The 26,772-nt window shown below is 37.1% G+C and overlaps 1 protein-coding gene across 2 annotated transcripts in view; it reads left to right on the top strand.

The window, feature by feature from the left end:
- The first annotated feature begins 441 nt into the window (after positions 1 to 441).
- Ptpn12 (protein tyrosine phosphatase non-receptor type 12) overlaps positions 442 to 26,772 on the top strand; it is a 105,050-nt gene continuing 78,719 nt past the window's right edge. Inside the window, exon 1 of one of the 2 annotated variants that reach the window (XM_027926306.2) lies at positions 442 to 579. In XM_027926306.2, the coding sequence (XP_027782107.1) occupies positions 481 to 579 (99 nt within the window). In that variant the 5' untranslated portion in view covers positions 442 to 480. The remainder of the gene's footprint in view (positions 580 to 26,772) is intronic. The other variant, XM_071613425.1, reaches the window with a different exon arrangement.

Here is a 26,772-nt window from a genome sequence, read left to right on the forward strand (position 1 = left end):
GCGGGGCCGGAGCGCGGGGCCGCGCGTCTGGGTGGCGGCGGGGGCGCGCCCGTGGGGAGAGGCGGCGGCGGCTGCGGCTGCGAGTGGGGGGTGGGGGGGAGGAAGAACCGGGGAAGGGGGCAGGGCGAGCGGAGAGCAGTGTTCCTGAGGCGGCGGCGGCGTCTCGGACGGAGGAGGAGGAGGAGGGCGGGGAAGGAGGATGGAGCAAGCTGGGGGTTGGGGTTGGCGCTAGCCGCAACGGCTGGCCTCGTACTGTGGGAGAACGACTGGCTGCTCCTGGAAGTTGTGGTGTCGGGAGCCGGGCGGGTGCCGCCGCAGCCGCCGCCTGGGCGGTGGGGAGGAGGAGGGAGCGTCAGGGTTGGCGGGGGTCGGGAGGGAGGGACGGGCAGGGGGAGCGAGCTGGGGAAGACGGAGCGGGCTCTGCGGCGGGCGGGCGGGCGGCGGGGGGGCCAGCGACCGCAGCCTGGGGGACGCGGGAGGATGGAGCAAGTGGAAATCCTGAGGAAATTCATCCAGAGGGTCCAGGCCATGAAGAGTCCGGACCACAATGGGGAGGACAACTTCGCCCGGGACTTCATGGTGAGTGTCTCCTCTCGCTGTCGCCTTGCTCGTCGGCACCGGAGCCCCCTGCTGCCTCTCCGGGCCGGCCAGAGCTGCCAGCGCTTTGTGTGCAGCTGTGAGGAGCAGGGGGCGCGCACCCACCCGAGGGCCGGGTGGTCCCAGAGGCCGGAGGAGAGGAGCTCGCCTCCGCCCCTCCAGCCTCCTTTCTCATCCTCCCGGGTTCGCGGCCCCTCGGCGAGCGCCCGCGGGGCCGAGCTCGCACTCGGCACAGCCGCCCGCGACCACCTATTGTTTCTCGGGCCAGGAGCCGGAGGCTAGTGAGGTGCAGGCCGAGGGGTCTGGGGACTCGCCTTTCCACTTGGCCTGCCCTTCCCGGGATGTTCGAGGCAGGGTGTCTGGCTGCGACCCGAGGACAGCGGGTTGTGGCTGGCAGAGGAACGAGGGTGCCTTTGCTCAAGCCGGCCTCCAAGTGGGCAAGGTAGGACTCATGCTTTCTCCTGGTTCACAATTATTTTTTCCAACATTTGGGAGAGGGTTGTCCGTGGAGTCTCATGGTTTACCTAATTTCCATTCACTCCCGTGTCGTTTCTTCTCTTGAGAGCCAGGTTTGAGATAGTCTTGGGGTCACTGTGACTTCAGATTGAAGGGGGTCATTGTGGGTGGGGGTTGTCCTGTAGGAAGCTTACTTCGGACTCCCTGGGGGATATTGCCGAAGGCGGAGGGGATGTGACTATCACTTCCTATCCGGGGTGGGGGTGGGGAACTTGGGAACAATAGTCCTGGTGGGGCGGAGGCGACGGTACGGGCCGAAGCCCTGAACCGGGAGATAACCTTCCCGGCCCCCCCTCGCCCCCTCTCCCTTTCCGCCTTGTGCTTGTGCAGACAGGCTTGAGAGGAGGTGAGGGTTAAAAACCTTGTTCGTGAAATTGCTGTAGATATATCACTGTGAGGGGGTCAGATCCGAAGGCGTGGGACCAGAAGCGGACTTCCTACGTTCCCCCCCCCCCCAACCCCGCCCCTTTTATTTTTCTGCTGGACAATGTTCCCTCTAGGGTTGTTTCCCGGCTTAGGAGGCGGTGGTTGCGGCTGTTGCTCCTACGGATATTGCGCAAGATTGGGGCGTTGGAAACCCTGGAGGTCTGGGGAATGGAAAAGGAAGTGGGACTTTGGGAAGTGATTGCTCCTTTAGCCTTGGCGGGCGTTGGGAATGGGAAATTAGCTAGGGAAAAATTTGCTCCTGAATAGGGAGCAAGAATAATCACATAACTGAAATTCGATTGTGAGAAGGATACACAGTTAATGTCTATAAAAATGAACAGGCACCAAACGTTAGCCAGTTTGTTTCCATGTGCAGTGATTTCAATGTGCAGGTGAAATGGCTTTTAGGACGGAAATAATTTTTCACCTTTTTAAAGGATTCTGTCTAGTAAAGCTTTAGCGTTAAAATTGTTAACAGCTGAAAAAACAGATCCTTAGCCTTAAAACAGTATTATAATAGCATGTTGAGCTTTGTGATTCCCTCTTCCCAGGCCAATAATAGAGGATAGGAGTAGGTTTTATTATTATCTTGTGAAAACTGAAAATTGTAGATAAAAGTCTATTTTGAACATTTTCTCTTGGTATTTAGTCTTTATGTTTTTGAAAAATTACTTTTTGGTCTGAAAAGATTAAAGAAAGGAGAGGACATTTTCCATTTATGCTGTTGAGAATGGATTGTGTGGTATCTTTTGAATGGTGTCATTTACAATAATTGTGTAGAGTCCCCTTTTGCTACTCTCTAGCAAAAATAAAATGCATTGAGTATATAGAATCTTTAAAAGTAATAATTTTCAGTCCTATTGGGTTATGGAAGAAGAGGTGGTGTGGTTCCTGTCCGTTTCTTGGTTTCTCACTTTGTTATGCCTGGATATATATGGTTTGGAAGGAGCACTGCTTGATAATATAGGCCATCAGGACAGGTGACCAGTCTCTGAACTCCTGAACAGGGGAAGTAGCCTTAAGGTTGGTTCATGCTTTGGGGATGAGTCAGGGATTCTTATTGGAGATTTCATTTCTCAAGGACTCAATGACTTTTTTCTTCCATAATACTTTGGTGTAGCTAGGTGATTCTACATTGGAGATTTGATGACTAAAGCTATTCTTTTATAGTGCCTGCTTTTTTTTTTTTTTTTAATTTCCTGAGTTGATAAGCAATAACTATAATTAAGACTGCCTGTAGTTGGTGCTGCTTTTCTCTTGACTGGAAGGCTGGAGAGGAATTGTGTACTGTCATGGAAAGAGAATAATAGATGATCAGATTTATTCTTAAATTCTGATGTGGATTAAAAATGTGTTTTAAAATCTTAACATTTTTAGAACTGAGCCTTAGAGATAGTTCCATTATGAAGTATTACTGGTATTTCAAATTTGGAAAATCTAGAGTAGTAATTACTAACAATAATCAGTAATGCCTTATACTTAGGAAAGTGGAATGGGCATTCAAACCTGTGGTCTGACTCCACAATGCTATTTCCATTATTCTGTAGTCACATCACCCAAAGCCTATATTTATTGTTTAATTTTTTTAGTTTTATGTTGCCTCCTGCAGTAGGGGTAAAACCAAGGGTCTCTGAGCTACACCCCCAGCTCTTTTTATTTTATTTTGAGGTACAGTCTTACTAAAAAATTGCCCAGACTGTCCTGGAATTTGTAATCCTTCTGCCGCAGCCCCAGTAGCTGGGATTATAGGTTTGTGCCCTACACCTGCCATGTTAATATTTTTAATCATTCTGTGTGACCATAACTGCATGTCTCATTTTATATTCTTGTGGTTTTAAACTTAGATTTTTGATAAGATTTTTTCATTTATTAAAACTGCTTTGTAAAAATAATTTTAACTAATATTAGTGGCTTAATAGTATGTATAATATTTTACCAAGTGGCCATTTTATAATGTAGCCATTTCATTATGCTTAAATGTTTAGGCCATTCTATTTTCTGTAATATATACTATGTGATAGACATGATTATCTCATATCTTTCCGGTAGTAGAAGTACTAGGTAAGAGGATATGAACGCTTAATACATGTTTATAAATAACTGTTTGAAAAAATTGTATTGATTTATACAACTGTCAGTAATATGAGTATTCATATTATAATTGCATTAATCTTTACTTAATGGCTGAAAAAATGGTATCTTATTTTAATTTGTATTTCTTGAATACTGTTGAGGATAGGAATTTTTCTACCTATTGTTAAATATTCTGTGAGTTAGTCATTTGTTCTTGGCCTTAGTCTCTTGTGCCCCCATCCTCTAAAAGAGGAGAAAACTTAAGGTACTGTGATTGTGTAAATTATGGCACCTAGATTATTACAGATTATTATAAACAGGCTAATTTTGCTAATAAACAATTAATTTGTGACAGTTGTAAAACTTGAACTTTACTATCTCAACTTTTAATCTTTATAAGGTAGCAGGCTGTGATCATGACAAGTTGTCATTCATGTTTGACAGTGAGGTTTTACTCCATACAGTACCCTGAAGTGGTCTGGAGGAAAGGTGTCCCTCAACTGTACTCTGAGAACCAGTGAGCCAGTATGAGCTAGGGCTAAAGGTGGTGCTGGTGGGGTTGTGAAGGATCTTGTACTAACAATACTATGTTTAGTTTTTCTGTAGACTCATAATGGCAATTATAGACAGTTCTGCACTATAATTCTTAGAGTTACAGGGAGAGTAAGGTGGTGTTAAGAAAGTAAATTGTTCTGGCCCAACAGTCTTGCAGTGATACCCCACTCCATCTTCTCCCACCCCATCTTTGCAGACTACTTTTTGAGATTACTATAAAACTTAAGGTGTATCATCCAAATAGGTAGAAAAGCTGAGAAATCACTACTCTGGGTCTCTGGAGAGCCACTGAATGTTTTAAGTAAGATGGCAGATATTTGACAGATTGGTGTTTAAGTTGATTCTGATGGCAGCATAAAGTATGGCATTTTAGAAGCTGTTGAAATATAAGAAGTTAGACATGAGTACCTTTGCTGAACTAAATCAGGGAGAATAGAGAGTATACAGTGGATTTGATAAGAAAAAAAATCTTAATGATTGACTAGATGTGAATAGTAAAGAAAAAGCTAGAAGGTAACATTTGGTAGAATAAAGGAGTAAGGGAGTAGAAACAGGTAGAGGGGATGAAACAAGATAGTGGGAAAAAATTTCAAGGAAGAAGAGGTTGAATTTTAGTTTTGGACATGTTAAAATGGAGATAATCCTGGGGTGCAGTGGTGCACACCTGTAATCCCAGCAATTTGGGAGGCTGAAGTAGGAGGATCACAAGTTTAAAGCCAGCCTCAACAACTTAGTGAGTCCCTGTCTCAAAAAAAAAAAAAAAAAAAAAAGAAAGAAAATTACGAAAGAGGACTGGGGATGTGGCTCAGTGGTAAAGCACCCCTGGGTTCAATCCCTTGTATCAGAAAAAAAAAAAGATTTAGGTGTCCTCATATACACATGTAGGACATAGTCAAGCATCGTAATGAATAAGGGTATTCTGACAGGGTGATGGCTTTAAAGAAAGCAGCCAAAAAATGTGCCAGTGATTGTTTCTAAGAAGGTATGGCCAAAGATAATGGAGCCGAACTAGAGATGTCAGTTGTTACCAGAGTCAAATAATGCTGGATGAGAAGAACCCATTTCTTTTGACAAGTAGGAGTATTTGTCCTAGAAAAAGCAGTTTGGGATTAGTTACAGGAAGAAGCCAGATTGTAGTGGTTTGAGGAGAAAATAGATAAAGTATAGGTATAATTACCTTCCATTTTAATATTTGGAAGGTAGATGGTAGAAATGAAAGAAGGTACAGGTTTCAATAAGCAAGACAGTTTCCCTCTCAATCCCTGCTATTTTACAAAAATAACAAAGATTATTTTTATATTATTTCTTATTTATGTGCATATTTTCCTTTGTGAAGTGATTGTTTAAATATAATTTTTAAAGATATCAAGAATCTTGTCTTGTGATTAAGCAAAATCTCTGAAAGTTTTGATTCGTGTTTGGATTTGAAATATTAGAAATCAAAAAGGGAGGGAAGACTGAAAGCCTAGAAAGATCTTTATGCTGAAGAGACTAGATAAGTATAAAAATCGTAATTGTTTATTCATATTGTGGCTTGTAGGGTTTTCTTTGCTTTAAGATAATGATAGCTTTATTGAGGTATAATTACCTACCATAAATTTCATTTAAAGTATACATTTCAGTAGTTTTTAGTATAGTCACAGAGTTGTGTAATCATCAGTAGAGTCAGTTTTGGAAAATTTTCATCACCCTAAAAGAAACCCCACACACAACAGCAGTCACTCTCCTCCTTCCAGCCATAGGCAACCACTAATACATCTTCTGTCTTCTTAGATTTGCCTAATCTGAACATTTCATATAAATAGTGTTGTGATATTTGGTGTTTTGTGACTGATTCCACTTAATATAATGTTTTCAAAGGTTAATTCATGTTGTAGAGTGTGTCAGTAGTATGTTATTCCTTTTATGGTTGAATTAGAATCTATCCTATGGATACTACATTTTGTTTATCCATTCCTCTGTTTATGGGTAATTTAATTGTTTCCATGTTCTTTATGAGTAATGCTACATTTGTATACAATTTTTTGTGTGAACTGATAGTTTCTTTTTATTATTTGTTTGCAATACTGGAATTGAACCCAGAGTCTTGCACATGCTGGGCAGGTGCTCTACCCCTGAACTACATTCACAGCCCTTTCTTAAATTTAATTTTGGGACAGGGTCTCCTTGATTGCCTAAACTGGTCTCAAACTTGTGATCCTCCTGCCTCAGCCTTCTGGCTTGCTGGGATTACAGGCATGTGCCACCACTGGTTGGACCTGTTTTAATTCTCTTAGGTCCACATTGAGGAGCAGAATTGCTAGGTCAGAAGATAACACTCTATTTGACATTTTGAGGAACTGCCAGACTGTTTTCCGAGATAGCACATTTTATATTCCCACCAGTACTATATATGGGTTCCTGTTTCTCTACATTTGTCTTTTTGGTTATAAGTACCTTGTTGGTTTGTAAGGTTTTGTGTGTCCAACTTGTCTTTCAAAGATATTTTGTATTTCAAAGATATTTTTCAGTCTCTCCATGCATCTTAATGCTTTCCTGGTGCCTGTTGTTTAGCTGTGGGTTTTGTTTGTTTGGGTTGGGGGTCCATCCTTTGATGAGTATTTAACTAGACATATTTACATTTTAACTAACTTCAAGAGTAGAAGCGAAATTTTAAGTACTGTCCAGACATGGCTCACTGAGATGAACACTAAAAATTAATTTCATGTTAATTCTCTAGTATGTTTTACTGTATTTACTTTTAGAATATCGTTGCCTTATTTTTTTCAGTATTGGACAGTTTCGTTTGGGAAATATTTTGAAAGGATGAAACTAAAAGCAAGACATTAATATTTATTTAGTTTTAATTTTATTTATTTTATAAATTAAAAATGTATGCATTTCCTATAGCACTCATTTCATTAGGTTCATAAACACTTACCACTGTCTTATCTTATCCAAACTAAAAGCCTCCCAGGCTAGAAACTGGGACTTAATTATCTGTTTCCCCATTCCTTAATATAATACCTTCCTGATATTTAATAGGTACTAATATCCATTGCATGAGTAAATATTGAAGGTGAGCTTAATGGTATTAGAAAGAAAATTTTGTCAAGTGATTTCTTCAAATGGCCAGGGGCTTGCTCTTAGACCATCATGAGAACTTGCTTCTCCTCGCTCCTACACACAGGTGTGCTTATACACAGTGTCCACTGAAAAAGAAAATACAAGATAAGGAGCTAGACTAAATTTAGACCTTTTAACTAAGTATTGCTTATTATAATTTGTTTTACATAAGTTTGTATAATAATATTCTACTTATCTGTCTCTGGACACTGCTTGGTATGCATAGGGATGTATTAGGGCCCTCTAAAAGTAACTTTTCTACTAATCTATTCCCTGCCAATCATACTTGGAGAACCTTTTCTGAGACTACTAATTTTAACAAAATGTCCAATTTTAAACTTTTTTTTTTTTTTTTTTTTTTTTTTGTGGTGCTGGGGATTGAATCCAGGGCCTTGGGCATACAAGGCAAGCCCTCTTAAGTGACCTATATCCCCAGCCCCAATTTTAAACATTTGGTTTTTGATTTAATAAAACCTAGATATTTGTTACTGTCATCTCTTAAAAAATGGAGAACACATAGATGTTTGGGAGTGATTACAAACAGTAACTGTTCTATCCTTGTTTCTTGTCTTATCCAATCCATTCCACATATCATATGTACTTTCCCAAAATACCACTTGTTGGCATCTGTAGGCTAATAGGAACCAACTACTAAAATCAGATGTATGTTCAGCCTCCATTTTCCTTTTTAGTTGTATTTAGTCCTTTAATGCATGTATAAAGGACTACATTGGAAACATGATCTTTTTCTTTTCAATAAATATTGTTTTAAAATACTCATGGTTCCTTTTGCTAAACATTAAAATTATTAGAAATTTTAAATACCTAAGCAGTTCAAAATATTGGATCTAATGTCCACTGTTTTTCAAATTTTATTTATCTTCTCTTTTTCCTTCCCATCTTGATTCCCTGATTTCTACTTGTCCCCTCCCATCAGTTTTATAATTCTGGCTCTAGTTGAGAAGCCTATAGGATTAACTTTATACTATTTAGCCTGGCATTCCATAAGCGCCTTAACATATTTTCACATTACATTTACAGAGTATACCTATACTATGCATTATGTACCTCTCTTCCCCCTGAAATAAGCTCTTCCTTATTCTTGAATATAAATGAATAAAATCTTGCTTCTCTGTGGTTGAACATATATTTTCCCTTCTTAGAAAGCTTTCCTTTATTTACAGACTAGTACTTTGAAGATCAGAAAACTAAAAATTTAGAATGAGCTTATTGTGTTTACCTAGAACTCAGAAGCAAAAATATAATACACATTTTCTGGGATAAATATTTTAGACCTGTTTGTCTTTTATTTATTTATTTATTTTGGAACTGGGGATTGAACCCAGGGGTACTTTACTACTGAGCTACATCCCTAACCTTTATTTTTTTTTATTTTGAGACAGTTGCCAAGTTGCTGAGGCTGGCCTTGAATTTGTGGTCCTCCTGCCCCAGCCTCTTTTGTGTCTGGGATTACAAGCATGTGCCACCACACCTAGCTAGCTCAGTTTATCTTAAAGTACTTCTTCATTATAAAATTTGAATTTGAATTCTACAAGAATAAAAGCCTTTCATTAGATTTGAGTTGAAAACTTACAGAGGTCAGTCAGGTAATACACAGTTGTTTTACACCAGTAGTCTCTTCCAAAAAGATAACTCCTTTCCTGTTACTTCATATTCCTACACTATTTAAATTTTTTAGATTTTTGCAATCAAATGTTGACAAAATAGACAATTGTCTATTTCTCTCAGAAATCACACACAAATCTTGTTTCCATTTGTATAATCTTACAGCGAATGTGGCTGGCTCGTGGCAGAGAAAAGAAACAAAACAATAGTTGCTTCTCTAAAGTTTTTCCTTGGGACTGTGGAATATGGATCATGTTACTAAGAAACTTTGGGGATGTATATTAATGTCTGTATTTCCTGTGGTAACTTTTTCAGAGTGCTTTTATTTTTTAATGTTTTTATTGTGCATTATAATTATAATAGCAGAACTCATTCTGACATTCATACAACATTTGCTCAGTTTATTTTCTTGTAATTCCCCTTTCTCTCCACTCTTTTCTCCCCTTGGTCCCCTTCCTCTACTGGTTTCCCTTTTTTGTTTTTTAATTAGTGCATTATAATTTTATAAAAGTGGGATTTATTGTGATACATTTGTACATGCATATAGCATAATCTGGCCACATTCCCTAGTAGTTCTCTTTTCCCCTCTCCCTTCCTTCAAAAAAAGATCAGATGACTGTATCTGTGTGTTTGTCTCTGTATCTTCTATTTCATTGATATACATGCCTGCCTTTGTGCCTCTTCCTCTATCCCTGTTGTCCCTTTTATTTTTGTGAAATCCTTTATTTTCTTTCTAATTTACATATATGAGAAAAAGCATTTGACCCTTAACTTTCTAAGTCTGGCATGTCTTACTTAACTGTTCTCCAGTTCCATCCATTTACCGGCAAATGACTTAATTTCATTGTTAATGGCTGAGTAGAACTCCACTGTGTACAAATATCACATTTTCTTTAACCATTCGTCTGTTGACAGACATCTAAACTGGTTTCATATCTTGGCTATTGTGACTTATGCTGCTTTAAACATAAGTATGTATATATTGCTGTAGTAATGCTGATTTTAATTCTTTTGGATAATACCAAGTGGAAGAATAGCTAGATCATATAGTGGCTCCATTCCTCGTCTTTTGAGTAGCCTCTATACTGATTTTCATAGTCTTTAGACTAATTTGCAGTCCTATCAACAATGTGTCAGTTTTCCTTTTTCCCCCACATCCTTGCCAGCATTTATTATTGTTTGTATTCTTGATAATTGCCATTTTAACTGGAGTGAGATGAAATTTCAGTGTAGTTTTGATGCATTCACCGGATTGCTAAGGATGTTGAACTTTTTTCTTTCATTTTATTTGTTGGACATTTGTATTTTTTTCTTTTGAGAAATATGTTTAGTTCATTTAATCATTTATTGATTGGGGTTTTTTTGTTCTTGTTTTGGTAAGTTTTTGAGGTTTTTTTAATATATATTCTAGATGTCAGTTCTCTATTGGAAGAGTAACTGGCAAAGATTTTCTCTCATTCTATAGGCTTTGTCTTTACATTCTTAATTGTTTGCTGTGCATAAGTTTTTTAATTTGATGCCATCTCACTTTTTAATTCTTGGCTTTATTTCTTTAGCTTTAGAAATCTTGTGAAGGAAGTTGATGCTTGTGTCTATATGTTGTAGTGTTGACCCTTCATTTTTTTCTAGCAGTTGCAAAGTTTCTGGTTTAAATCCTAGTTCTTGATTTACTTTAAGTTGACTTTTGTGCAGGGTGAGAGATAGGAATTCATGGTAGGCCATGAAGAAATTCAGAAATTTGTCCCTGTCATCAATGGTCTTTACCATTCATACCAAAGATATTGGTTGAAGTTTATGAGTGCCCTGGGTGCTGTATTTAGAATTGGAGATTGAAAGTATGGCATTTAGGAAGGTACTAACTGAACATACGTATTGAAAAGGAGTTTTCCTGGGGGTAGTGAGTGATCCTCCAGGGGATCTGTGAACCCTTTCATATTGTATAATTTTGTTTATTAGTCCAGTTTGAAGGGAAGAAAGTTCATAGTCCTTGACTTACAAGGGCTTGGATGCCGAAAATCTTAGAACCTCTGGACTGTTGGAAGAATCACAAGCTTTGGAGCCATACAGGCATTAATTTCTATCCTGATCTGTCTGTGATCATGAGCAAGTTGCCTAGAGAAATTGAAGATATAATACCTACCTGGAAAGACCAAGATAATGTCTGAATATATATAGAGATATGTACACGTATGTGCACACACATATATGTGTGCATATATGGTTATGTGTATGATGGATATATATATAATATTGGAGATTTAACCAATAACTGAGTTATACCACCAGCTTATTTTATTTCATTTTGAGACAGTGTTTTGCTGCATTGCCTAGGCTGGCCTCTTAACTTGCAGTGCTCTGTCTCAGTTTCCTGGAATTATAGTCATATGCCACCATGCCCAGCCTAAGAAATGTTTTGATGTCCCATTATTTTATGGTATAGTTTTTTTAGTCTTAGAGTAGGACCTTTTTTTTTTTTTTTTGGTACTGGGGTTTGAACTCAAGGGCACTCGACCACTGAGCCACGTCCCCAGCCCAATTTTGTATTTTATTACAGACAGGATCTCACTGAGTTGCTTAGAGCCTCGCTTTTGATGAAGCTGGCTTTGAATTCTAGGTCCTTCTCTCTCAGTCTCCTGGGCGGCTGGGGTTACAGGTGTGTACCACCACGCCTGTTTTAGAGTAGGACTTTTTAAAATCAATTTTTAGCCAGTGTTCTTAAATCTGGTAATTTTATTTTATTTCAGATATATAAAGCAGTACTCTGTTCTTATATCTCTCTCACAGTTCTTAGATCGCTCTTTTTTATCCCCTTTCTCTTTTCTTGGTGCTGGAGATTGAACCCATGGTCTTGTGGATATTAAGCACATGCTCTGTCCCTGAGCTACACTCCCAGCCACAATTATGCCCAATTTTTCATCTTCTTCTTTCAAATCTGTTCTTTAGGACATGGGCAACTGATTTATAATGGTGGTTTCTTGTTTAGTTTTGATTCTCCAGCAAATTTGAGTTTTCAATAAGATTACTCTAAAGAGGTTTTGAGACTATGCATTTGTGATCGGAACAGAAAGGAGTTCTAGGTCATATGCTACAAAGACAGAGAATAGCTTTTTACATACTTTCTGTATGATGGCTCTACTTCTGAAGTCATTGACTCTTTAGTGTTAAAAGGAACATTAATACTGTCCAGAAACTGAGGAGTTTATTATGGATCTTGCAATTAGAAAGGTTGCAGAGCTGGATTTAACCCAATACATTAAATGAAAGGGGGTACTTTTTCTAAGACATAGTAGTACGTGGGCATTTTTTAGAAGAAAAGTCGGTAAAAGAAAAAAATCGTTTTTTATCATTATAGATTTTTGGCTACAGCTTACTTCCTAACTAGCATAAGTGAAAAAAGGATTTATTGCAATAAAATACTGCTCTTCAGCTGCTTGAAGAATAAGAACTGAGAAATGGAGATCCATTTATATATTTTCATACCATCTTTCTATGTTCCTCCATGTTTATCAGTTTTTCTCACTTCTGGGGCTGCTTGAGTACTGGTATTTGCTTCTCTACATACCTGCTATACTGTTCTTTCTTTACATTTTGACTTCTGTTTTAACTCAACTTTCTCTTTTAACTTATGGTGGTCTATCCTGTCTTATTCACTTTTACCTTAGTTGAGGGGAAGAGTTAGAATGACTAGAATTGTTATATCTCACTTTCCAATTACTGAGAATCAGTCAACTTATCAGTGAGATGAGTATTCTGTAGTATAAGTATGTGTAATTGACCAGGATGGGAGTTCATTCGTAATTATGTGGAAGAAACTTAGAGAAAGGAGGAATGGGTTACTAATTAGGCAGTCCAGAGTGTTCAGTGTAGAATCCTTGAAGCAAAACTGGAAGAAAAAAAAAACACAAAAAAATACTATTTTAATGTTTCATCCCTGTGTTAGTTTCTGTTACTGAAACAAATATCCAAGGTCATCATTTTTTTAATATGTATTTTTTTAGTTGTAGTTGGACACAATACCTTTAATTTTACTTATTCCTTTTTAGGTGGTGCTGAGGATTGAACCCAGGGCCTCCCATGTGCTAGCCCCAGTCCCAGCCCCAGCCCCCAAGATCATTCAATTTTTAAAAGGGAAAAGTTATATTTTGTTTTGGGGATTCCAGTCCATGATTAATTGGCTTCATTGCTTTTGAGTGTGTGGCAAGTCAGCCCATCATAGCAAGGAGTGTACCCTGGGGCAGAGCTGCTTCCCTCATGACTGGAACACGAAAGAATGGAATCCCATAATTCCCTTTTGAGGACATACTCCCAATTACAGAAGACCTCTTACTAGGCCCTGCCTCTACGATTCAACCAGTTTACAATGGCAGCCAGCTGGGGACCAACCTCTAACACATGGACTTTAGGGGACATTCCAAACTAAAGCCACCCTCAAATAAACTTACTTATCTTCTTCAGAGAAGGAAAAAGAGGTCTCAAGAGTCCTCATGACCTGAGAGAACACTGTCTTGGTTCTGGCAGAGTGTTATTTTATGCTTACAGTATACATTAAGCATTAAGCAAGATTGTAAGGATTCTGTGTAGAAAGTATAAAATTAAGATCATATGTGACAGCATATTTATAGTATCTTAAAATTTAATAATTTGTTAATATTAAAATCTGGAACCTTCTTGGTATCCAGTCACTGTTTATTCTCTTCCTGAATATGTATCAGAATACTTTGTTAAAATTAATCTAAACTCATGAATTACCTAAAAATTTATATATTCTATATATTCTAATATTGTACTTTCTTGGGTATCATGTTCCTGTCTCTGTGCCTATGTATCTACCTTTGTGTTTTTTTTTATGTACCTCTCTTTATGTACCATCTCTATCTACTCTTGTCAGTTTACCTGTCATTGTGTGCTGATAATGGATATTAGCTTGGGGGAGGACTTGTGTAATTTGGAAATGTCCTGTAATTTATAACTAGTTATTTGTGATTGTTTACATCTAATACTATAAATAGATAACATAAGTGTCAAGGGGGAACACAGGGTGAATGGATATCCGTAATACAATTTTCAACTGAAATAGTTGATTAGGTTCAAATATTTATCTCCACTCATTCACAGGCATTATTGAATGTCATAAAAAATTAAAAAGCTTTTTAAAAAAATTACAATAAAGTTAGTAGAAAATTATAAAAGAGAAATGTGCCTTTAATGTTTTAATATACCAGATGCTTTTTTTTTTAACTTTAGAAAGATAAAGATGAGTATTTTAGTAGTTTGAAAGCCAGAAGCAGAAAATACTTCTTTGTGAAAGTAAGCACTCACAAATTATTAGTGGGGGCTGGGGCTGTAGCTCAGTGGTAGAGTGCTTGCCTGGCATGTATGAGGCACTGGGTTCAATAAATAAATAAAGGTATTGTGCCCATCTGCAACTTAAAAAATATTAGTAATATTAAATGAAGACTTATTGTGAGCTCTCTTGAATAAATAGTTAAGTAGGCATTGGCTAGTTCCACTTTATTGGCCTTTTCATTTCTTTAACCCATTGTAAGCTAATTTCTAGCTCTTAGCATTTTGCTGGAATTGCATTTGCCATGGTTACCTTGTACCTCTTGGACATATCCAGTGAACAATTTTTTTTTTTATTTTTTTTTTTTATGGTACTGTGGATTGAACCCAGGAGTGCTTAGCCACTGGGCAAGATCCCCCAGCCCTTCTTATTTTTTTGAGACAGGCTCTTAGGGCCTCACTAAATTGCTGAGGCTGGCTTTGAACTTTCAATCTTCCTACCTCAGCCTCCCAAATTTCTGGGATTATAGGTGTGCACCACCATTCCCAGCTCCAATGAACACTTTATAATAGTACTTATTTTTCTTGATCTCTCTTCAGTATTCAGTGTTGTTGCCATCTTTGTTTTTAAAGCCCATTCTTCCCTTGATGTTGAAGCACCACTTAAACCTGTTTTTTTCTCCTATTTTAGTTTCTTTCTATTCATTTATGCTCAGATGCACCATTATTTTATATTTTTCATGCTCTTAGATTCTCAGGGAAATATAGTCTAATACTTCACTATTTATAAATACTGAAGAATCCAACTAATGTGGTAAAACTGACTATAGTGACATGGGTTATCCTAATGTTCTTTATGATTTTAGAAGAATAATATTAATATTTTTATAGCCTATTGTGATGAATGGTGGATTATTTTTAAATTATTTAATTAGTTTTAGAAAATGGAACTTAATCTAAACTAGAAATACAAAGTAAATATTTAAGCAGTACAACTAATTTTCTGTCATTGCTTTACTATATACCAATTTTGTACTGGTTCTTGACACTGTAAGTTCTTGAACTGTAATGTTTCCAAAATGACCTCACCATTTATTTTTCTAATTGTTAAATAAGGCTTAGGAATTTTTATTTTAAAATAGAACGAATTTAACCAGATCTCTGTATTTTCTCTTTTGTCTTTGAAATGTATATTGGAGATAGACAAGGGGAAAATAATCTTTTGATACAAGTGGGCAGGAATACTAATTATATGGGATTAAGGAAGGAATGCATACATGGACAGAGTATATCTTTATAGTATGTTTGACTTTAGTTAGTAATTTGAAAGCCCAGCATACTGGACATTCTAATGTGTGGATTACAACAGTCATATATAGGTTAGACCTATCTGGTTCTTAACTGTGTAACTTTGAGTGATTTAAACCACTCTCAATCTTAGTTCTGTATTCATGAAGTAAATATTTTGTAGTGTTAGACTTGTTATAAAATAAAAGATGCTAGGAGAATTAGGAAGGAAGAATGAGAGTATTGAATGAAAAGTAAATGTGAGAAGAAAAAGACAATCATTTGCTCTTTCTCTTTTGACCTTTTTGGTGAGAGATAAAAACAGTATCTATAGTATATTAATCTGAAGATGCCATTGATGGTAGGTATCCCCAAGCAAGTCAACATAGTGTTGTTTCAAGGATTTTTACCTAAGCCCTGATTTAAAAATACATCGTACATGAATATTTAGAATACATTTCATAGACCAAAGGTTCATCTAAGAATTCTTAACTCTAACTACTTGCAGTGTGCTTATAGTTTGTGTTCTCTATTTCATTTTTTAAAAAATGGTTATTGTAACATGCTAAATTGATTGACTTCCCACTGGAGATCACACAACTGGAAAACATTGTTTTAGATTACCATGTTGCACAAATAACAGAAGACACAGGTGGCATTATTAGAAAGGGGGGGTAAGATAATTTTTTATAAAATTTTTTTTTAGAAACTGTTTAATATATGATGAAAGCAGTAATGACTCAGTTTAGCACCTTCAGTTCATATACAAAGATCTTTTTATGTCATTTTAAATGGTTTGCCAAGTGAAGGTTTCTTATTAGATTTAGAAGATTAAATGAGGAAATGTTTATGATACAATGTTTATATATTTATATATATGTGTGTGTGTGTTTTAATTTTAGTAGTCAGTGGGCTTTTATTTTATTTATTTATTTGCTTGTGGTGCTGAGCCAGGCGTGGTGGCACAGGCCTATAATCCCAGCAGCTCTGGAGGCTGAGACAAGAGGATCTCAAGTTCAAAGCCATTCTCAGTAACAGTGAGGTGCTAAGCAACTGAGAGAGACCCTGTCTCTAAATAAAATACAAAATAGGGCTGGGGATATGGCTCAGTGGTTGAGTGTCTCTGAGTTCAATCCGTGGTACCCTTTGTCCCCACCCCCCAAAAAATGAGTGCCTCATACATGCCAGGCTAGTGCTTTAGCACTGAGCTACAACCCCAGCTCTCGTGATAGATACATTGTTAAGTGGAAATGTGATATAAACACAAATATATAATAGTAAATGGCAGTACTTTAGGTAGGTGTTTATTACTGTGGTGCAAACAACTCCCAAACTTAGTATTCCTTAAAATCACAAAGATTTATGACTTCTCATGATTCTATGGATTGACTGGGTGAGGATGTTTTTTTGTTTTTGTTTCGTTTTGTTTTGTTCTGGTTTTGCCTAGACTCACACATGCTGCTGCAATCAGCTGGAGGCTCAACCTATCCTTGAGTGTTGTATGATGACCTCAGTCACATGTCTGGGACTTTTCCCTGGAATGGCTAGGAACTCTCTTCCTCTCTACACTTACTCTTTCATATCAGGCTACTTCACAGTGTGGTGGTCTTAGGGATTCAAGAATTGCAAAACCTCTTTAGATAAGGTCTAGATTCTGTAACTCAACATAGTGTCATTTCTGTGGCATTTTACCAGACTAAGCAAGTTACAGACTTGAGGACTTCCTAGCTCTTTCAGTTTGTAACTGAATATACTCTTATTTGTTTACTTACCGTACATCCCCTCTCACACAGTTGGTCCCTTGAATAAATAATTTTTAAAATATTAGAAGTGAATTTAAGTATCTTTTGGTATGATGATTATCTTTTGATGTTTGACTCTGGATAATTTTTTAATACTTTTTTTTTGTATTTTTCTATTTTCAGTAGTGGACATTCTTTGTTTTAATAATTGGGAAGAAATTTTTGGTGAACCTTTCATGAAGGGGGTATGGGAGTAAAAATGCCTGGCTTAGAGTAGATAGCTAGTAAAGTAGTTTATTATCCTACATCTTGTTCTATATTATATTGTTTCAAACACCTGAAAACAGTTTTGTTTGTTTCCTAAGATATTTTCTTTAAATCAAAATTTTCAATATTGTCAATTATTTCACTTATGACAGGCCAAATACTTTTATCATTGTTCTTCAAATATGGCATTTAGAAACTTTAACATAGTCCTTATTGAGATCTTATTTCTAAAGACACAGTGGGTCTTCTCATGTCTTTTTTAAATGATATTTTTCACTTTTGACCCATAACATTTGTTGCACTTAATATCTATAGATCTTTTTTTCTGAACTTTTATAAGGTTATTCCATACTGTGTCCAATTTAAATTTTTAACTTAATACAAATTTTATCTTATAACATTTTAATGTTTGAATTCTGACATCCAACATTAATTTAATTAGCAACCAATCCTGTGAATACTAAAGTACTATTGAGTATAAGTACTATTTTTATTTTACAAATCAGAAAATTCATACTGAAAGAGGTACGTAAGGTACTGAAGTTGGGCTTCATCCTCAAACTCATGCTCTTCTACTCTTTCCTATTTAGAAAACTTACTCTTAGCTTCAGAAGGCAGGAAGAAGAAAGCAGATTTCAATTCACTATAAAGAAGAACTTGTTGTGAACAGAGAAAAGGAGAGAAGGAAGGTCACATTTATTAAATATACAGTATGTAGGTGTTTGACATACTAAAACCTCTTTTCGCCTGCTCTTTTTTTATTGTTACTGCCAGAGATTGTACCCAGAGGTGCTTAACCACTGAACCATATCCCCAGACCTTTTTATATCTTATTTGGAGACAGGGTCTAGCTGAGTTGCTTAGGGCCACTATAAGTTGCTGAGGCTGGCTTTGAACTCCTGATCCTCCTTCCTCATCCTCCTGTGCCACTAGAATTACAGGTGGGTGCTATGGGCTCCCTTTCTCTTTGATCTCTAAAAAAAAATTTTTTTTTTTATCTGAAAGCAGAAGAAAATTTTATAAAATAAAAATAAAAGTAGGGAGAATAAATATGTGGCAGAGCCAAAACCTTGCAGAACCCAGCCCATCTGACTGGTTCCCACACTCTGGCTTCTATATGGAAGGTTTTTATTTTTTTGTCTTTTCAAAAACACTCAACCACTGAGCCACATTCCCAGTCATTTTATATGGAAAATACAAGTAATATATAGAAAATCGTGTTTTATTTTGGGAAAGTTAATGTTTTGAATGCAGTGTATGTAATTTGATCTGCATAAGATGTTTAAAAAATTTAAATGTCCTCCTACATTATTACTTTCAAGTATTGGCTTGCTTAAAATAACAGATTTGGGCTGGAGTTGTGGCTCAGTGGTAGAGTGCTCGCCTAGCATGTGTGAGGCCCTGGGTTCGATCCTCAGCACCACATATAAATAAAGGTATTGTGTGCAACTACAACTAAAAAATAAATAAATATTAAAAAATAAATAAAATAACAGATTCATTCCAAAGCCATAATTTTTGCCTCCTGCCTGTTAGAGAGTGATAAATTCAGAATGTCAACTCTACTCTTGTACCTCACGCCTTTGAGATTAGTTTCTTCCCAAGCTTTCTCCTTTTTGTTGTTGTTGTTATTGATCACTAATACTACTGCCAGAGAAGGTATGGCTTGGAGAGTTGTTATGAACCCTTATTTTTTTAATTAAAAGGATCTCAGAACTGAAAGGAGTCTTGGGAATAATATTACTAAGTCATAGAATCACCTTAACATTCCCAAATAGAATCACCATTTGACCTAGCTGTCCCATTCCTGGGTCTATACCCAAAGGACTTAAAAACAGCATACTACGTGGACACAGCCACATCAATTTTTATTGTAGCACAGTTAGTTCACAATAGCTAAACCAACCTAGATGCCCTTCAATAGATGAATGGGTAAACAACTAGAGTAAACAACTAGAGTAGTTCCCTATTTATTGTATGCTTTGGAACAGTCTACACAAGATAAATCTAATGACCCTTCTACAATATCTTGCCCATTTTTTGTGTCTTAAGATTAAAGGGAATTAATTAAGGTAGCAAAGGAAATGAAACGAAAATAAGAAATCTTAGAAATATTTATTTTAATATATTTCAAAATCATAATTCTATGAAAAATTTTTTTTCAGATGAAGAAAATTTTCCATTTTCATTGGTGTATTATAAATAATAGTGGATTTCAGTGGGATATTCATACATGCAGTTAATATATCAGTATTAGTATTTTCAGTATCTTTTACCACCGTGATCTTGGGACTGCGCAGCAGCCCACATAGTCCCCTACAGTTGCCTGCCTGCACCTGAGAACTTCACACAGGCTTAAAGTCAGCTGACACTGTAAGCCAGAGAGCTGTCTTGAGGGCGGAGATACCAACTAACAAGGGACAACCCCACCTACTGGATGAGAAAGGAGGCAGGAAAGATACTGATCTCCAACCAAAACAAGCCCCAGGTCTTCCTTCAAGATTATTTTTCCCTTTCCCTCTCCTTTCTCCCGTGCTCACATCCCCAGCAGCTGGCCTAGGGACCCAAGATGGCGGGCCAGAGGGAGGCCCCACATCTAATAGAAGCCTAAATCTTCTTCATATCAGATTAGGCTCCTTACTTCCTTAATAAGACTCCTATAGGCAAGAATTAATAAATGGAATTGATTCAAACTAAAAAGCTTCTTAGAAATCAGTGAGGTGAATAGAGAGCTGCAGCTTCAGAGCAAATTTTTACCACTTGCACATCAGATAGAACACTAATCTCTAGGGTATATAAAGAACTCAAAAAACTTAACACCAAAATAATAAATAACCCCATAAATAAATGGGCCAAGGAACTTAACAGACACTTCTTAGAAGAAGATATACAGTCATTCAACAAATATATGAAAAAATGTTCAACATCTCTAGCTATTAGAGAGATGCAAATCAAAACTACCCTAAGATTTCATCTCCAGTCAGAATGGCAGTTACTAAGAACACAAACAACAATAAGTGTTGGTGAGGATGTGGGGAAAAAGACACACTCATACTTTGCTAGTGGGACTACAAAATGGTGCAGCCAATATGGAAAGCAGTGTGGAGATTCCTTGGAAAACTTGGAATGGAACCACCATTTGACCCAGCTGTCCTACTCCTGGGTCCATACCCAAAGGACTTAAAAACAGCATACTACATGGACATAGCCACATCAGTTTTTATTGTAGCACAATTCACAATAGCTAAACCAACCTAGATGCCGTACAGTAGATGAATGGGTAAAGAAAATGGACATTTAACTGTCTGGTTAAGGAGATCATTCAGTGCACAATGGAATATTACTCATCAAAAGAGAATAAAATCCTGACATTTGCAGGTAAGTGGATGAGTTGAAGAATAAAATGCTAAGTGAAGTCAGCCAATCCCAAAAAGCCAAATGCTGAATATTTTCTCTGATATAAGGAGGCTGATTCCTAGTAGGGTTGGGACAGGGAGCATGGGAAGATTAGATAAGCTCTAGATAGGCAAAGGGGAGGGAGGGAAAGGAATGAGATGGACATCATTACCTTAAGTACATGTATGAAGATGCGAATGGTGTGAATATACTTTGTGTACATCCAGAGATATGAAAAATTGTGCTCTATATGTGTAATATGAATTATAATGCTTTCTGCTGTCATATAACAAATTAGAATAAAAAATTTAAAGAAGAACAGCTGGTCTAGAGCTAAGGGATCAGCAGACTTTTATAAATAGATTAGATTATAAATATTAGATTATTAATGTTGTAGGCTTTGTAAGCCATATAGTCTTTTTGCAACCACTGAACACTTGTTGTATAGCATAACTGTAGATCATATATAAACAAATGGATGTGACTGTGTCCAAATAAAACTATTTACAGAAGCAGATGATCAGTGAGCCATAATTTGTCTTGATATAGTGTACATGCAAAAAGTGGCAAATATATTATAGGAAAGAGGAGATTGGGAGCAGATTATAGAAGATATCATATTTATTGCACTTGGGAGTTTTCTGTATTATCCATGCTAGTGATCTCCACACTTTTCTCAGTAGAAAGTTTTCAGCAAGCATCTTCTCTCTATATATTCTTTAATTTATAAATCATACTCTTGCACTACTATACCAAAATTTGTTATTATGAAATATGTATCACGTTGTAGTGTTCAGCTAGGAGGTTTGGATGATCTTGGCTAGGTTCATTACATTTCCAGGGACCACTTGACTGTCAGTACATCTCCCATGACTATGGTCCCTTCCTGCTCCATGTTTCTTGTTCTCCCATAGACTAGCCTAGGCACAATCTCATGATTGTAGCAGATGTAAAAAAGCAAGTGAGGGAGACTACTTAAGATTTCTTTAGACTTGAAACTGGCATACTGTCACTTTGTTGCATTCTGTTGGTCAATGCAAGTTATAGTGCCAGCTTAATTTCAAGGAGTAGGGAAAGAGACTCCACCTTTTAAGTCAGAAGAACTGCAGAATCACATGTATTTTTATCTGGAAGGATCAAAAATAGAATAATAGAAAAATTGATAATCTACCATATGGTAGGTATCAAAGATATTATGACAATGGGAGGTTAGTACATTGAAGTAAGACGTGAAAGAGGGAGGAAAAACATGCAGTTATCCTGAGAAGAGCTATTCAGAGAGAAGGAATAGCAAGAGCCCAAGTACACTGAAAGGATGTCAAGGAAACCAGTGTGCTTGAGCAGAATGAGTAAGAAGGAGAGTAGTAGATTTACAGTAGGATCAGAACTTGTGGTAGACCTTTTGGGTTATTGTAGGCCATTGTATGAGGACTTTGGTCTTTAGTGGGTGAGATAAGAACCTTTTGAATTTTCCCCTGAGGTATGATATTATCTTACTAACATTTTGTTTTAGGAAGGATCATCCTGACTGCTCTGTGGGGAATAGATGTAAAAGAGTTAAGAACAGATGCAGAGACCACTTAGAAAATGGTTCCAGTAGTTTAAACAGAAGGACCTAAAGACAATAACAGTGAATATGAAGGAAAGGGATGAGTTTGAAAGGCAGTTCTTAGGTAACATTACCAAGAAGACTTGGTGAAAATAGAGAGTTAGGACAGACTTATTTAGGCAACCATGGACACTAGGGTTAATGATGAGATAGGGAATACAGAAAAAGAAATTCGTTTGAGAAGTTAGATAATCATTTTAATTTTAGTTTGAGTTGTTGGTAAGATTATGGTAATGAAAAATGAGATTTTTTTTTCTTTTCTTTTTTATATACCAGGAATTGAACCCAAGGGTGCTTAACCACTGAGCCACATCTCCAGCCCCCTATTTTTTATTTTGAGATAGGGTCTCACTGAGTTGCTTAGGGCCTCTCCTAAACTGCTTAGGCTGGCCTGGAACTTGGAATTCTCCTGTTTTAGCCTCCCAAGATGTTGGAATTACAAGTATGAGCCATAGCACCTGGCTGACAGGAGCACAAAATATTAGGGACATTTAAGTGTCTGGTTGAGGAGATCATTAGTGCTGAAGGTTTAGGTTTGCAGTGGCCAGATCTGGGTTTTACTTGTCTTTTTACTTTTGGTGTTTAACCAGTGATTGCACAATACAGCAGAATTCGGAGGGTAGTGTAGATAGAGACCAAGTGGAATAAGGGGGTTTGAATTTGGATTTAAGCCAAGATTCAGCCTGATCCAAAGCACTGAGAAATGAGTAGGGCAAATTTGTATATTTTTTTAAGAAATATTTTTTAGTTGTAGATGCACACAATACCTTTTGTTTATTTATTTTTATGTGGTGCTGAGGATTGAACCCAGTGCCTCACACATGCTAGGCAAGTGCTCTATCACTGAGCTACAACCTCAACCCAAATTTGTAGTTTTTTTTTTTTTTTTTAAGAAAGAGAGAGAGAGGAGAGAGAGAATTTTTAATATTTATTTTTCAGTTTTCGGCAGACACAACATCTTTATTTTATTTTTATGTGGTGCTGAGGATCGAACCCAGCGCCCCGCACATACCAGGCGAGCGCGCTACCGCTTGAGCCACATCTCCAGCGCCCAAATTTGTAGTTTTTAAATATTAAAGATAACATTAAGAGACTTTTAGCCAGTGGTTAATAGGTTAAAATAGATTTTATTAATTTAAAGTAGTGGAAGAATTGTCCTTGTTCATTAAATCCTGTTGTATATGAGTTGCCCCCAGAGGTAAACCTGCTGTAGTCATTTTAGGGAAGAGAGAAGCAGAGAAGTGACCCAGATACTTGGTCAAACAGCTTGTTTGTTGATTTGATTTATTGTTGTTCTCTCCTTCTCTCTTAACCTTGGATCCCTTCTCCCATTTCTATACCTTCTATGCTGTTACCTGTGCTACTATTTTACTTTGTATTCTCACTCTAAGGCAGTGGTTGATCATTGTAGCTAGTAATGGCTCAAAGCCCAGAGATAAATAGAATCCAAGAGGTGATTTTAAACAAGTATTCAGTTGGTGCCACTTTGTGCTTAATAAATTCTCTTGTTTTCACTACAACCCAGTGGGAAAGTTGTTATGTTCATTTTACAAGTGAAAACACAGTTGGTAGAGTTGTTCTTCAGCTTGGTTAGAACCCCAACTAGTATAATATCATACTTTTTTTTTTTTTTTAATGTACTGGGGATTGAAACCAGAGGCACTTAAACACTGAGTCACATCCCCAGCCCTTTTGTTTTTTATTTTGAGTCATGGTATTGCTAAGTTGCTTAGGGCTTCACTAAGTTGCTGAGGCTGGCTGTGATCCTCCTGCCTCAGCCTCCCAAGCTGCTGGAATTTTAGGCATGAGCCATTGCCCCTAGCACTTTTTCCTTTTAAGGTATCAGTCAGGGTACCTGAGAGTGGTAATCCTTAAATGGAAGAACATGATGCAGCAGAAAACTGTTGATGAAATAAGTTGGATTTAACAGAGTTGAGACATTTCAGACTTACATTTTTTTTTTCTTTTTGATTGCATAGCACTTTGTAACTATCTCCATTCACTATATCATAGTGGAGTCATCTGTTTTTCTGATACAGATTGAGTATCCCTAATTCAGAATCCAAAATGCTTCAAAATGTATTTGAATGCTGACATGATGCCACAAGTTGAAAATTCCACACCTGACCTTATATGACAGGTCTCAGTCAAAATATAGGCATACTAAAAATATTGTATAAAATTACCTCCAGGCTATGTGTATAAGGGGTATACAAAACACAAATGAATTTCATGTTTGAAGTTAGGTCCCATTCCCAGAGATCTAAAAACAATCTGAAATTTGAAATACTTTGGTTCCAAGTATTTCGGATAAGGGATACTTAACCTGTACTGTATTGTGAGGTTTGCAGTGGCCAGGTCTGGGTTTTACTTGTCTTTTTACTTTTGGTGCTTAACCAGTGGTTGCACAATAGGTACTTTATAAATCTTTAAAAATAAGTTAATCATTATAATATGCTCACAAAGTATATTTTCAACAGATAATACAAATAATGGTATATTGCTTACATAATAAACTGTAAGAAATACTGACAAGTGCTTTACCTTATGTCTTCAGGCTAATCCAAGTCCAGTATTTATAGATGAGGAAACTGAATTTGCCCAAGGTCAGGGATTTGCCCTATAAATACAGGTGTAGGGGTGTGTGTGTGTGTGTGTGTGTGTGTGTGTATTAGGGATCATTAGACTCATGGAAGATGAGATTTCTGAGGTAAGATATATACAAACACACACACACACACACACACACACACTGATAATAACAGAAGAGCACAGAACATTAGGAAGGTTCATGTGTTCAGCTGAATGTGTAAGTGGCAGACTAACTATTCAGCTATAAAACCTATGCTGTTTTGTATTTTGTTGTCTTTTTCAGTGTGGGAACCATCAGCATGATTATCCATTCATTTGTAATCGGAGACTGGTTTGTAGAACCTTTAAATAAGAGGTTATTGATTATCCAGAGAATTTAACATCTCTCTTGACTCTTAGCTATTTGTTAATATTTTACCTTAAATATACTGTGTATGGGGTAGAACATGTTAGTTTCCCAAGCCTGTTAACATCAAAATTTTTAAAATGTTGCATGTGAAGTGAACCACTTTTAATCAAGGAGAAGCAATTACTTCATCTCTGCAAACTTACCAATCAAAGCATTTCTGTTCATAGGCCTTTAGTATTCTGCTAGTTAATGTGTGTTTTGCTGAATGATGTGGCACCTTCCTGCCAGTTTCAAAGTGTTTTATCAGTTTAATGTCACTGAAACATGCTCCTAGAACCTCGATATTAAAAGTAGAGGTCAGGTATAATTCTTACATTTGTTCTTCTATAGATAAGGTATTTTCAAATATTTCTTTTGTTTCTTTCTCTCTTTATTCTTATGTCCTTCTCATTATGCATGTTATATACCATTTGTGGTTGTCTCATGGTCTTGAATATCCTGTTCCCGTTCCCTCAACCCCCATCTCTTCTCTTTTCTCTTTATTTTTCAGTTTTGGATATTTCTGTTGCAATATCCTCAAGCACAGAGATTCTTTCTTCTCAGCCATGTCCAGTTTACTAATAAGCTTATCAAAGGGTGTCTTCATTTCTGCTCCTTTTTTTTTTTTATCTTTAGCGTTTATTTATTTATTCTAATCAGTTACACATGACAGCAGAATGCTCTTTGATTAATTGTACACAGATAGAGCACAATTTTTCACTTCTGGTTATATACAAAGTAGGGTCACACCATTCATGCAGTCATACATGTACCTAGGGTAATGATGTCTTTCTTATTCTACCATCTTTCTTACCCTCATCTCCCCCTCTCTTTCCTCCTCCAGTTTGCCCAATCCAGAATTTCTCCTCTTGTTCCCCCGCCCCCACCACCATTATGGAGTAGCATCCACTTATCTGATCTCTAGCATTTCTTTTTGGTTATTTCCTAGAATGTACATCTTTCTTCTTATATTCTTCTATACATCTATTCTTGCATGGTGAGTACTTTATCCATTGGAGCTCTTAGCATATTACTCATAGGTTTTTTAAATTCCTTCCCAATAATTATAGCAGCTCTGTCATATCTCAGTCTGGTTTTGATGTTTGCTCTGTCTCTTCAAACTGTTTTCTCTTTTGTTCGGTCTTATAATTTTTTTTTTTTTAATTTTCCTTTCCTTTGAGGTACTGGGGATTGAACCCTGGAGTGCTTCACCTCTGAGCTACATCCCCAATGTGCTTTTCACTTTATTTTGAGATCAGATCTAAGTTGCCCAGGCTGGCTTTGAACTTCAGATCTTCCTGCCTCAGCTG

Source organism: Marmota flaviventris, chromosome 1 (genome assembly GCF_047511675.1).
Source record: "Marmota flaviventris isolate mMarFla1 chromosome 1, mMarFla1.hap1, whole genome shotgun sequence".
NCBI lineage: Eukaryota > Metazoa > Chordata > Mammalia > Rodentia > Sciuridae > Marmota > Marmota flaviventris.